Source organism: Eriocheir sinensis, chromosome 2, assembly GCF_024679095.1.
Source record: "Eriocheir sinensis breed Jianghai 21 chromosome 2, ASM2467909v1, whole genome shotgun sequence".
NCBI classification, from domain to species: Eukaryota; Metazoa; Arthropoda; class Malacostraca; order Decapoda; family Varunidae; genus Eriocheir; species Eriocheir sinensis.
In genome coordinates this window covers 16,609,078-16,621,577 of record NC_066510.1, presented here as the reverse complement: position 1 = coordinate 16,621,577, position 12,500 = coordinate 16,609,078, and the positions used below count along the sequence as shown (strand labels likewise).

At 43.5% G+C, this 12,500-nt stretch overlaps 1 protein-coding gene across 2 annotated transcripts in view; it reads left to right on the top strand.

Moving 5' to 3' along the window:
* LOC127000289 (uncharacterized) overlaps positions 1–2,523 on the top strand; it is a 10,037-nt gene extending 7,514 nt beyond the window's left edge. For both annotated transcript variants that reach the window (XM_050863821.1, XM_050863831.1), the window contains 4 exons: positions 101–365; positions 593–931; positions 1,160–1,438; positions 1,754–2,523. In XM_050863821.1, the coding sequence (XP_050719778.1) occupies positions 219–365; positions 593–931; positions 1,160–1,438; positions 1,754–2,341 (1,353 nt within the window). In that variant the 5' untranslated portion in view covers positions 101–218 and the 3' untranslated portion in view covers positions 2,342–2,523. The remainder of the gene's footprint in view (positions 1–100; positions 366–592; positions 932–1,159; positions 1,439–1,753) is intronic.
* The last annotated feature ends 9,977 nt before the right edge of the window (positions 2,524–12,500 follow it).

Sequence of the window (12,500 nt, the reverse complement as noted above, 5' to 3'; positions counted from 1 at the left end):
TGTGTGTGTGTGTGTAGATGGATAGAGACATAAATAGACTGATAGATAAAGTCTGGCATAGGTACCCAATCTATTTCACTATTTTTTTTTTTTTTCCCAGACGAATCGCCACACTCGTCAAAAACGACAGCAACCCTGGACCACATTGGCTGCCTGAACCAGGAGTCATCTTTGGCCAATACAAAACTTATGAGGAGTGCCAACACGTCGTCGACGAAATGGTATCAAGTGAAAATGTCGAAAGTCAGGCTTTGGCGATGTTGCGGCAATGTGATAAGGAACAAAAAAGGAAGGCAAGAACGATGGAAACAAATGCAGAAGAAACTGCTAAAGAAAAAACTGCAGTACGTCCAACTGAAAAAGATGTTAGTAATGGAGAGAACTAGTATGTGATTTTTTCCACTATAGCATTTCTTTCACATGGCCTATTTATGTACTCTCACCCCAACACACACACGTACACACGAGGAGCAGCATATGTTTTCTATAAAACACAGGAAGACTACTTGTCGAGAAAAAAATAGACTCGCTTAAATAGATTCTAGGGTAATTAATTACGTTTATGTTTCTCATTTTGCTTATTATCCAACAGCCTGGTACAGCTCACGAAACTGCAAAGAAAATACATGCGGAGGCCCCGCTTTATGGTGCTACAGAGGTAGACGAGAGGCCGGTCGTCAGATCACCTCTGGCCATTTCTCGGCCCGAGAGGGAGGACGTCGTCAGATCACGTCCCCTGGCCAGTTCTCCGACCGAGAGGGACCTGGTCGTCACATCACCTATGGCCAGTTCTACGGCCGAGAGGGAGGTCGTCAGATTACCTCTGGCCAGTTCTCAAGATGTCAACAGAGCTGAAGGCAGACGAGACGCCATTGACGTCTTTAGAGCAGATACACCCAGTACGTCTGATGAAGAACCCAGTGACGTACAAGTGAGTCTTGGGCTATTTTATACTTAATTTTTTTGTACAAGTCTTCGAACGTAAAACCATTACCCATACTCATTCTTATATATGTCCTTCAAGACCTATACGTCCTAGGTGCCTTTGGAGACCCATGAAAACAACTTGTAAAGATTACTTACCTTAAAATTAAATCAGTCTGTAAATTTTTTTTTCAGTTATCCAGTACACCTACTTGACATATGCCTTTCTCTTCAGGTCCTGCCCGAGAAACAGCTGCCACAACAAATACAAGAAATTTTGAATGTCGTACTAAAACATGTAAGCAAAAAATTTGAGGAAGTAAGCAAAAAATTTGAGGAAGTGAAAACTTCTGTGGATAACCTTCAGAAACAGCTGCAACCAGTACTTCCAGGACCTTCGCAGCGGGTGACTGACGGTGAGACACCTCTCCCTACCGGATTTGTGCCTGTCCTTCCAAAGGACCCCTATGAAGTGCTAACATACTTCGGTTTTCCTGCTAGCACACCCGACAGTGTAAGTATTTTTTATATATTCGGTCAGGTTTTGCTATTAAATAAATAATTATATCATTTTTTTTTTCAGCGGTATCTACATGTAATATATAGAGTAACACTAAGAGTAACAAATATTTAATACTTCGCTAATATTGCATATTCAACAAAGACTGATCTAACTTAGTACGTTTTCCTGTCGTTACTGCAGTTAACTGCCATTGAGTGTGAATGGTTTTGCTAGCTGAAGTGCTACATATAAAGTTATATTTCCTAGTTTCAAATGTTGTTCATTTAGGTGCATCTTTAATTACTTTCCTTCATAATTGTTTTGCAGCTCGTATCAAAACACAGGCACTACTTTCTTGGCAATGCATCGACAGAGCCAATGAGAACTCACCGGTTGGCACTGAGGAAGGCATTAGTTCAGCTATGCCCGTTGCCCAAGCCTCAGTCGGGAAAAGGTGGCCTGACCCCCTGCATCCGCCAACTCCTACATTATTTAGCACCCAGAGATGTCTGGGTGCACTTCTGTTTGAAGGGCTACTCCAAATCTAAGAGAAATATGGAGTCTGAAATGCCGAAATTTGTGCGCATGATTCAGGCGACAATGAGCATAAAACGCCAAGTCGACGAGTCGACGGTGAACGCTCATTTATCGGAGACATTAAGGAAAGAAAGTGACAGATCAGGCTTCCGTAACACGGCGCGACCCAAGAAAACGACAGCACCAAACACAAGCACACCGTCCACGTCGGACGTACCAGGAACGTCAGGGCATGGGACTGGTCAAGACGAGGGAGAAAGTGACTCCGATTATATCGACAACGATGCGGAAAGTATCGTACCGCTGTCGAGTGGTAATGATACCGACAGGGCTACAGATGAACGGTACTCGGACGATGAAGAATCAATCACTGAATAACAAAGTATATATAGATACTGAGTGAATAAAAATATATTTTTTGCCCTGATGTAGTTCTTTACGTGATCGATGTAATCACAGTATAATTCCACCTTACTTCTTACTAACTAAGCATGTTCTCATACTTAATTAACAGCTTAAAAAATATGTAACTCTCTCTGCTATATAATCTATTATACATGTACGCCCCCTATCATTTACTATTTATTTTCTTTACAAACATCTGCTAATCGCAGGGACTCTAATTTTGTTGATGACTGTAAAATCTACAATAAGGGAAAAAAAAAAAAATATATATATATATATATATATATATATATATATATATATATATATATATATATATATATATATATATATATATATATATATATATATATATATATATATATATATATATATATATATATATATATATATATATATATATATATATATATATATATATATATATATATATATATATATATATATATTTGTGTGTGTGTGTGTGTGTGTGTGTTACTATACTCATTAATACACAGACCAAAACATGCAGGTGTATATGGAACAATTAATATTGAGTTATATTTAGGTTCCTTATGTGTACGTTATGCCAAGGCAAGCAAAATAATTAACTTTCTATATACATTATGTATGTCAAGCTAGGGTAGTGCATGCTGGCTGCAACTTGAGTTTAGAATTAGAAAGTTGTTAATAAAGCTGTCAAAGTTACGCACGCCAATTAACTTGCTTTAATTGCTGTACGTATACGTACGCACCTTATATATACACTGAGATAGTAATGAACTACATGAAATTATACAGGTACAATAAGATATTACATTCTGTTTTCATACTGGTGTGTATATATAAAATAAAAATGAATGGACGTCGTCTTCACACGATTCTCAATTAATATCCCCATGTAAAAAAAAAAAAAAGGGAAATAAGAATTTAAAGGATTTATAGAATTTATTAGGTAAGTAAATAAAAATAATTGGGTAAGTAAATAATTATTTAATTAATATTTTGAACAATTAATAAATGCGGTCACCTGCGGACGTTGGCAGGATTAAGACGACTGCGGATGCAAAATCGTCCACTAATGCGGACGCTAGAAGGATCTGGATGATTGCGGACAGGATATGGTCTCGTCCGCATCCTCCTAGTCGTATACAGAAACGTCCGCGGCTGTGGACGTCAGAAGGACGTCGGTTTTACAACTTTTTGTCAGCAGGGCAACACGTGGCCGCGCCCTGCCCCCACACCTGTTTAAGGGGCGGCACAGGTCTTCTCGGCGCCGCACACCTGTTGGCCGGAATGTGTTTTAAGCGGTTTACGTTAATATGATCAAAGAAGTGACTGATTCCCCGTATTGATGAAGATGCCCGTATGTTTACCTGTAAGATGGACTCAGGTGGCATCAATTTGTTTTATAGTTTTTTTTTTAACAACCCTAACATTCTTTTCTCATTCTGTGCAATTACAGCAACAAAAAACGGTCTAGTCTTCTCACACGCATGAAGATAATAGATTTTTTTTTATTTTACTTCTTTTAACCAGTACGAGAGATTCTAAAGCCTTATGTTCGCTATAATACATTTCTTCTTATTAACTCTCCTCACCTAACAGATTCTTCTCCTCTCACTATCTTAACGCACTTCACCGCTATCATTAGTAAACGTCGAAAACATTTACCATGGCTTGGCACAACGTTTTGGCCTCTCTCTGCACTGGGCGGCGCGGGTTAAACGTTGGGGTTAATCTTGCATCTTGTCTTCTCAATGCGAGGAAAACACTGGGACAAGGAGTGAAGGTTCGAGTACCAATATTAAACAGTACGCAATCACTCTTCTTCCATCCCTCCTCCTCTCCTCTTCTTCCTCCTCCTTCTCCTAGCTAAGACATCTCACATCTTGTCTTCCCAATACGAGGAAAACACTAAGGACACGTACTAGAGGCTCGAGTATACTAATATTAAACAGTATGCAGTCTCTCCAGTCACTCTTCCTCCATTCCTCCAGCTCTCCTCTTCCTCCTTCTTTCTCACGCATCTTGTCTTCTCAATACGAGGAAAACACTGAGGACAAGGACTAGAGGCACGAGTTCCAATATTAAACAGTACGCTGACTCTCCCCAATCACTCTTCCTCCATCCCTCCTCTTCTTCATTCTCTCCTCCACCTCTTGACCCTCTCCAAGGTCACGCAAACAACCTCACGTCTTCGCTGGCTAAATAATATTCCCGAAGATGTAACCCTCGTCTTTGCGGAGGAACGGAAGCCTCGATTTATCACAGCGTCAGGAGGCTGCTGAGGAAACACGTGGGGGGATGAGGAGATTGGGACAGGAGCTGAGGGTCTAGGGGTGGGGGAGGCGTATAGACAAACAGGAGGGAAGACAGCCGCGGCGCCACGACCCAGAGGCACTCCAGCCCACCGCTGAGCACTGACCCTTGCTGGAGGACCGTCACTTCGGGGCCCAAACACAGAGCTAACACAACGTTCTCTCCGGGGACCACTCAAACATTACCAGCCGCTGCGTGTGTGTGTGTGTGTGTGTGTGTGTGTGTGTGTGTGTGTGTGTGTGTGTGTTGTTTTATATGGTGAGGCCGGGGAGGGGAGAAGTGAGGGATGGATGCGGGAGGGAGAGAGAGGGACTATGGAGTGAAGGATGCTGGAGGTAGAGAGGAGAGATGAGCTGGTAGGTATTGACAGTGAGGAAATACAGGTAGATAAGAGAGAGGAGAGAGAAAGATAGAAGAAGGGAGGTGAGGAAGAAGGGAAAGGGATGAAGAGAGGGATGAAGGAGGGAGAGAGGAGGAATGAGAGGGTAGATAAAGACGATGAAAAAGAAAAAGGAGAGAGGAAAGAGGAGAGGAACGGATATATAAAAGCAGGTGAGGTAGGAAGGCAGGTAGATGAAAAGGAATAGAAATGGAGGCAAACTAAGAGGAGGAGGTGAATACATAGGAGAAAGAGAAATAGAAGGATGGAGGTAAGAAGGTAAGATGGATAAAAAGATAAATGAGGAGGGATTGAGAAAGACGAAGGTAAGGGAGAAGGGAAAGATGAAGAAGGGTAAAAAAAGGATGATAAGGAATGAGGAAGGACAGGGACGAATGAAAAAGGGAAGGTAGGTAAGAAGATAGGGCGGAGTATATGGGATAGGGTGGTGGCTAGGAAAGGGAAGATGGGAAAGGAAGGTTAGGTGCATCGTAGAGGGGGGATAGGGGGTAAGGATAAGAAATGGGTGTGCAGAGGGAGGGAATGAGGAAAGTAAAGGGTGGGGGCGCCATGTGTGATGAAGGACGAGGAAGAAGGGAAGTAAAGAGGGGAGAAAATGAATGGGAGAGGAATGAGAAAAATGCGAAGTAAATTTGAAACACGCGATTGCAAGTTATGTAAAAGAGAATGCCAAAGAGAAAAGAAAGAAAATGAGAAGATAAAAGTAGCTAACAGTGAAAGGTCTCAAAAAAGGTTTAAAACAAAATAGAAAATATGGATAAAGAGCGAGGGAAAGAAAGCGAAGATGAGGAAGAGAAAGATGATGAAAAGAACATTGATGACAAGAAAAAAAAAATTAAGTAGAAAAAAGAGAAAGAGAGGAGCAGAGTAAGAAGCAAAATAACAAAAAAAATATGAGTTGAGAAAAAAGAGAAAGGTGAGACAAAACAACAAACAGCCGGAGAAGGAAAAAGGAATACCAAAAAAAAAAAAGTAGGTGTTCGTGAAAATTTAAACAAACAAAACAATACAAGGGAAAATGAGACAAACAACACAAGAAAAAAAAAATAAAACATAGATCAAGCAGGAACAAAAACAGGTACAGGAAGGAAGGAGAGAAAGACGAGAAGGAGGAAAGTGACCACCGATCATTGTTAAAGAAAATAAACAACAAGGAAAAAAAAAAAAAGGAGAGGAAGATAAAAAAAGAAAGAACAACAAGAGGAAGGAGAGAAAGAAGAAAAAAGAGGAGAAAAAGAACAGCAAATAAAACATCTCTCCCTCAAAAAAAAAAAAAAAAATAGAGAGGGAAGAATTATAAAGGGATGAAATAAGGAAAGAAAGAAAGATATGAACGAAATAAAGGAAGAAATGAAGAAACAATAAAATGAGGAAAAAACAGCAAAAAACATCACATCCCCCCCTTCAAAAAAATACAACACAAAAATAGAAAAAAATATAAGAAAAACAAAGTAAAACAAAACATAACATGAAAACAACACACTCTTGCAACACGGTCAAACGTAACCAAAGTCGTGTAGTCGGCAAAGGGGTGACGCAACGCTGTTTTATGATAACGAATTTGCATCCTTATCGCCCTCCCCCCAATTAGCCGCGACGGGAGGAGGAGGAGGATGAGGAGGAGGTGGACGAGGAGACGAAGGAGGAGGAGGAAGATAGGTAAGGGGGAGAGAGGAAAGGAGGATGAAGACAATACCGTGAGACCCAAAAATTCAGCAGGGAAAGGATATGAAAGAAAAGAGGGAAGAAAAAAGGAAGGAAAGAAAGAAAATATGAGAGAAAGGAAATTAAGAAGGGTGGAAGGAAGGAACGGAGGAAGGAAAGAAGTAAAGGAGTCATGGAAGAAACAATGAAGGGAAGAAATGAAGGTAGAAAAGAAAGAAGGCAGGTAAGAATGAATAGAAAAGAAAGTGGGGAGAAAAAGAAAGAGTGAAAACAGAGAAAGAATTAATATAGCAAGCGGTAGACAATGATAAAGACGAAAGATAGAATGAAAGAAAAATAAATAGTAGAAAATCAATGCAGGAGGGAGAAAGGGATAGAGAGATAAGGAGGAAGAGAGAGAGAGAACGAGCTGGAAGACAGGAGAGAAAACGAGAAAGAGAAAGAGATAAATAAATGAAAACTAACAAGGCGGAATATTCAACGAAACAAACCATCTCGATTGCATTCCCTTTCCGACAAGACGAATGAAGGACACGTTTGGGACGCGTCTGAGGAGCATGTTAATGGAGCCTCAAGTTAATTTTTATCGCCAATGACTTTAAAGATGGCGCCTCTAAGCACCTTTAGAAACAATAAAAAAAAATGTACTTGAGGAATAAAAGGATAATAGAGTGGGGTTGAATTCCTGCAGGTGGCGGCGGCTATGGTCAAAGGTGTGTGTGTGTGTGTGTGTGTGTGTGTGTGTGTGTGTGTGTTGATATTATCTTATGACACGTGGAAAGGTAGAAAAGCCAAGAGGAGGAGGCGGAGGCCGAGGAGGACAAATGTCTCGCCGTCTATCGTTGAGGGTATGAAGGCCGACCCAATAGCATTCTCTCTCTCTCTCTCTCTCTCTCTCTCTCTCTCTCTCTCTCTCTCTCTCTCTCTCTCTCTCTCTCTCTCTCTCTCTCTCTCTCTCTCTCTCTCTCTCTCTCTCTCTCTCTCTCTCTCTCTCTCTCTCTCCCTCTCTCTCTCTCTCTCTCTCTCTCTCCTCAGCATCCATTCCGAGCCACTCTACAAGACAAACACATTACAGTTCACTCCCTACCCATCACACACACACACACACACACACACACACACACACACACACACACACACACACACACACACACACACACACACACACACACACACACACACGCAGAAGAAGCATCACGCAGCTCGTATATGCGGTTCGGATGCTGTTCCTCATCTGTTAGCTGCCACGATGTCCTTGTATGTATCTTGCTCTCCGACACCACACACACACACACACACACACACACACACACACACACACACACACACACACACACACACACACGTAGCTAACTTTCTTATTTCTTCACTCTTTCTGTCAATTCTTTATTATATACATCCCTAAAAATTTTTTAACGTTCTGGCAATTATAAAAGAAAGAAAGAAAATAAGAAAAAAAGAAACAAAGGCGCCAAAATACAAGAAAGAGAGTAATTAAGTCAACGATAAAAAGGAAAAAAGCTGTAAAAAATGGAGATGAAAGAGAAAAGCGAAAGAGAACACAACAGATACTAAACATCACCTCCTCGAAAAGGTAAAGAACTGAGATACAGGTGACAGGCGAGCTACAGAAAGGAGCAGGTGTATCGCCCATTATTCAACACAACAGAGAGGGACACGTGGACAGGTGGATGGCAGGCAAAGGAAAGGAGAACAGGTAAAGGTGCGAGAAAAAAAGCAGGATTGGGCGTGATAAGAAAAACGAGCCACATTGTGGACAGCTGTGTAGAGAGGATATGTGAGTGTGAGGTTCAATGAGGCGGGCAGGTAACGAGGAGGGAGAGAGAACAGGTGTGCTTGTGAAGGTGAAACAAAGTGTGGGGTGAGCTACCTTGTTTTTTGTATAATGTATTGGTAAATGAGAGAAAGAGATAGAGAGAAAGACAGATAGAGAGATAGAGAGAGAGCAAAACAAAGTCACCTACAAGAAACCCCAAACAAACAACAGCAACAACCTTTTTTTCACCCCAAAACAACAAAAACAAAAAAAAAAACAATGAAGAAACAAAACACCTTCACTTTCACTACATATCTTCAGTCTATTTCTATTCAATCCAATTACCTTTTTTAATCAAGACAAACTATCTAAAAACAAAAGAAAATATGAGAAAAGTGAAAGTATATCTGTTAATTAGTGAGCGTGCAGGTGAGAAGGTGTGAACGTGAGGTGAGAGGCGATAATCAGGTACCCAGGTAGATTAACTCGAAAAAAAATTAAAGGGGGGTGACCAAAAAGATAAGGGGTGAGAGGAAAAAAATATAATTAAACGGGGTGACCAAAAAGATAGGGATGAGAGGAAAAAAATACTTAAGGGGGCGACTAAAAAAATAAGGGGACTGAGAAAAAAATAAAGGATGAAAGAAGAAAATAAGGAGAAAGATAAAAAAGATGGGAGAAAAAAATTAAGGGGTGACCAAAAAATTCTTCAGCAGGTGGAGGCAACAAAAGGAGAGAAGAGAGCACCAAGGACCCCATCCCCCCCCCCCCCCTTAGCCCCTTGCCCTTGTGTGTGTGTCTGTAGAGGCAGCGAATAGAAGGTGGCTATGCAAATGGGCACACACACTCTCTCTCTCTCTCTCCAGCATCCTTCCCTCCATCGTCCCTCTCTCTCCCTCCAGCATCCATCCTCACAATGACTGCAAACACCACAACCTCAAATCCACACTTTTACCTCGCAACCATCACCAGCCTCTTCTTTTATCTCCTTTACCATTAACAACACCAATCTCAGGTTCACCAGTACCCTTTCTCTCACTCTCACCTAAACAGTACCATCACCATTCCCTCAATACACCATTCCTACCACCATAGACACACTAGCACACCACCACCGTCATCACTACCACAACCAACACTATCCTCATTTTTTCAATTTCAATAGTACTCTTCCTCTCACCCTGCTCTAAAGATTACCCTCACCATCTCCTACACACACACCACATCACGAGCACAAACACACACACTCCACACAAACAGTATCCTCACCATCCCTTACACACACCACCACCACGGCAACCACACAAACACACTACCACACATCCGCAACACAACGAGACCCACACACCAGCGCAGAGGAACAGCTGCCACCGGACATCAGGTGCACGCGTCCAGAGTATCACAGCGTCATGAGGACAATTATGCAGCAAAGAGGCACCGGGGAAGGAGAGAGCGCACAGCGGGTACCCAGCCACACAGGAGGCAGAGGAGGAGCGCACGCGAGGTCCCGAGGCGGCGGCGCGTGCTCGGTTAGACCAGGGCCGAGAATACAGGGTCCGCGCAAGGAGCCACCAAAACTCCACCGGGCCGCGCAGGTCGTGACGTCACAGGGTGCGTGCAGGAAGAGTCCGAGCCTGAGGTATGCTGCGGCCAGTCTGGGTTCAACCGTGGCGGATGTGCGCTACTGCATGGTCAGCTGCCGGTTCAGGCCGCCCGCATCGTTTAGTGATGCCTCATTGTGTTGTGGCTGGTTGTAACACTACCAATCGCTATAGACACACAATATATAGTTTTTTTAATTTCCCAAAGGACACTGAAACCAATAGTATGCACTGATGTTGCTCCTAACATATTATTATGCCTTTCCGAAGTATGCACCAGTGTTTTGTTACTTTTGATAGTGGTATCATTAAATTTGACCCCTAGTCCCCTACCACTTTCATATCCTTTGTGCAGTGAGAATGTCAACTGACAGCATATTATCATAATATATACTGTAAAAAAGTATCAAGGTCATCAATAAGAATTTTATTACTTGCAATATTAGTGTGGTAATATGTTGTTGCTTAGAGAGAGAGAGAGAGAGAGAGAGAGAGAGAGAGAGAGAGAGAGAGAGAGAGAGAGAGAGAGAGAGAGAGAGAGAGAGAGAGAGAGAGAGAGAGAGAGAGAGAGAGAGAGAGAGAGAGAGAGAGAGAGAGAAGCCATAGAGAGGGGAAGGGGTGGAAGAGCCACCCGCAACACACATAAGCCTCAAAGTCGTCAGCAAGAAGTGGTTTACATACAATATTTGTGTGGTATTTTGCTGCAGGTGAGAGAGAGCGAGAGATACCAGCCTGTGGGAGGGGAAGGGGGTGGGGGAGAGAGCCACCCGCAATACATAAGCCTCAAAGTCAGTCAGAATTGGAATACATACAATATTAGTGTGGTAATATGCTGCAGGTGAGAGAGAAGCCTGAGAGAGGGGTAGGGGGGAGGGGAGAGAGCAACCCGCACCCTGTGCGCCGCAGGTGAGAGAGAGAGAGAGAGAGAGAGAGATAGAGAGTGCGAGAGACCGAGAGAGAGAAAGAGAAGCCTGAGAGAGGGGGAGGGGGTAAGGGAGAGAGCAACCCGCACTCTGTGACGTCACAGCTCTAGCCCCGCCCTCATCGGCTTAAGGTGCGCGTGCGTGGACCCTGTATTCTCTCGGCCCTGGGTTAGACCACACGCGTCCACGCTCCCAAACAGGCCGCGGGTCACAAGGGAACTGTGGGAGAGAGAGCCGGTAGTGGCCCTCCCTGCACTCCTCCGCCTGACTCCTCCTCGCCCCTGCCTCGGCTGTGGGGGCGGCCGAGCTTGATTTCAAAGGTCGTCGACGTACATGTGAGAATGTGTCATTGGGCGTCACGAACTTACGAGCCGATCCTGTGATGCCATGTATATATTGGTGTGTCCTGATGTGTTTCTTCAGGCCCAGGGTGCATGAGGGTAAAGGAGAGGAAGGGGAGGGAAGTGTGAGGGTGGGGGTGAAGGAGGGTAAGGGTAAGGGTGAGGGTGGGGGAGGGAAGGGTGATGGCGAGGGTGAAGGAGGGAGGGAGGGAGGGAGGGAGGGTAGGTTGGAGGGAAGGAGAAAAGGATGTTGTGACGTGATGTGAGATTGCGTGACCTTGAGTTAAGCGTCGCGATTCTGAGGCCAAGGTCGAGTGTGAGTGTTGTTGTTATTTTTGTTATTGATATTGCTGCTGTCGTAGCTGCCACTGTTCTTACTAGTGTTACATGCGCACTTTTCCTCCTGCATCATATTTGTTAATACACACACACACACACACACACACACACACACACACACACACACACACACACACACACACACACACACACACTCACACAAACACACACAGAAAATCACATATGAGTCTATCACTTCCTCGTATGACAACAACGAATAATAACCAACAATAGACTGCAACATACGCCAACTCATCACCACCACCACCACCACCATCACTACCACCACCACTCCCACTACCACCATGAGAGAGGGGTAGGCGAAAAAGAAAGATGACAACGAATGTGAAGACGAAGAAAAGGAAGACAAGGAAGAGGAAGGGGCGGAGGAAGATGTCCCTTTTATTTTTTGCATCTTTCCCTGTTTTCCTTTGTAGCCTTCGATCCGTCTCTCATAAAAAAATATCCACGCTATATCTAATTTTCACCTTCAGGCCTCCCTCATATTTCCTTTATTCTGCCTCACCTCAGTCGTATAATCATGTACCTACCTCACCCCTCACATTACCCCCTCTCCCGGCCTCACTCGGCTCCTCCTCAAGGCCTCACTTCCAGCCTCCTCTCACCTCACCTTACCCAAAGTTTTAGGAGCCTGCCTCACACCGACTCCTCCCTGTTGCACCCTAATTCAGCTACTGTCCTTCCTTCCTTTCATTCAGACCCCTCTCTCCTTGCCTTTCACTCCCTCCCTCACTACCTTCCCCTTTCCCCCTCCCTCTGCCTCC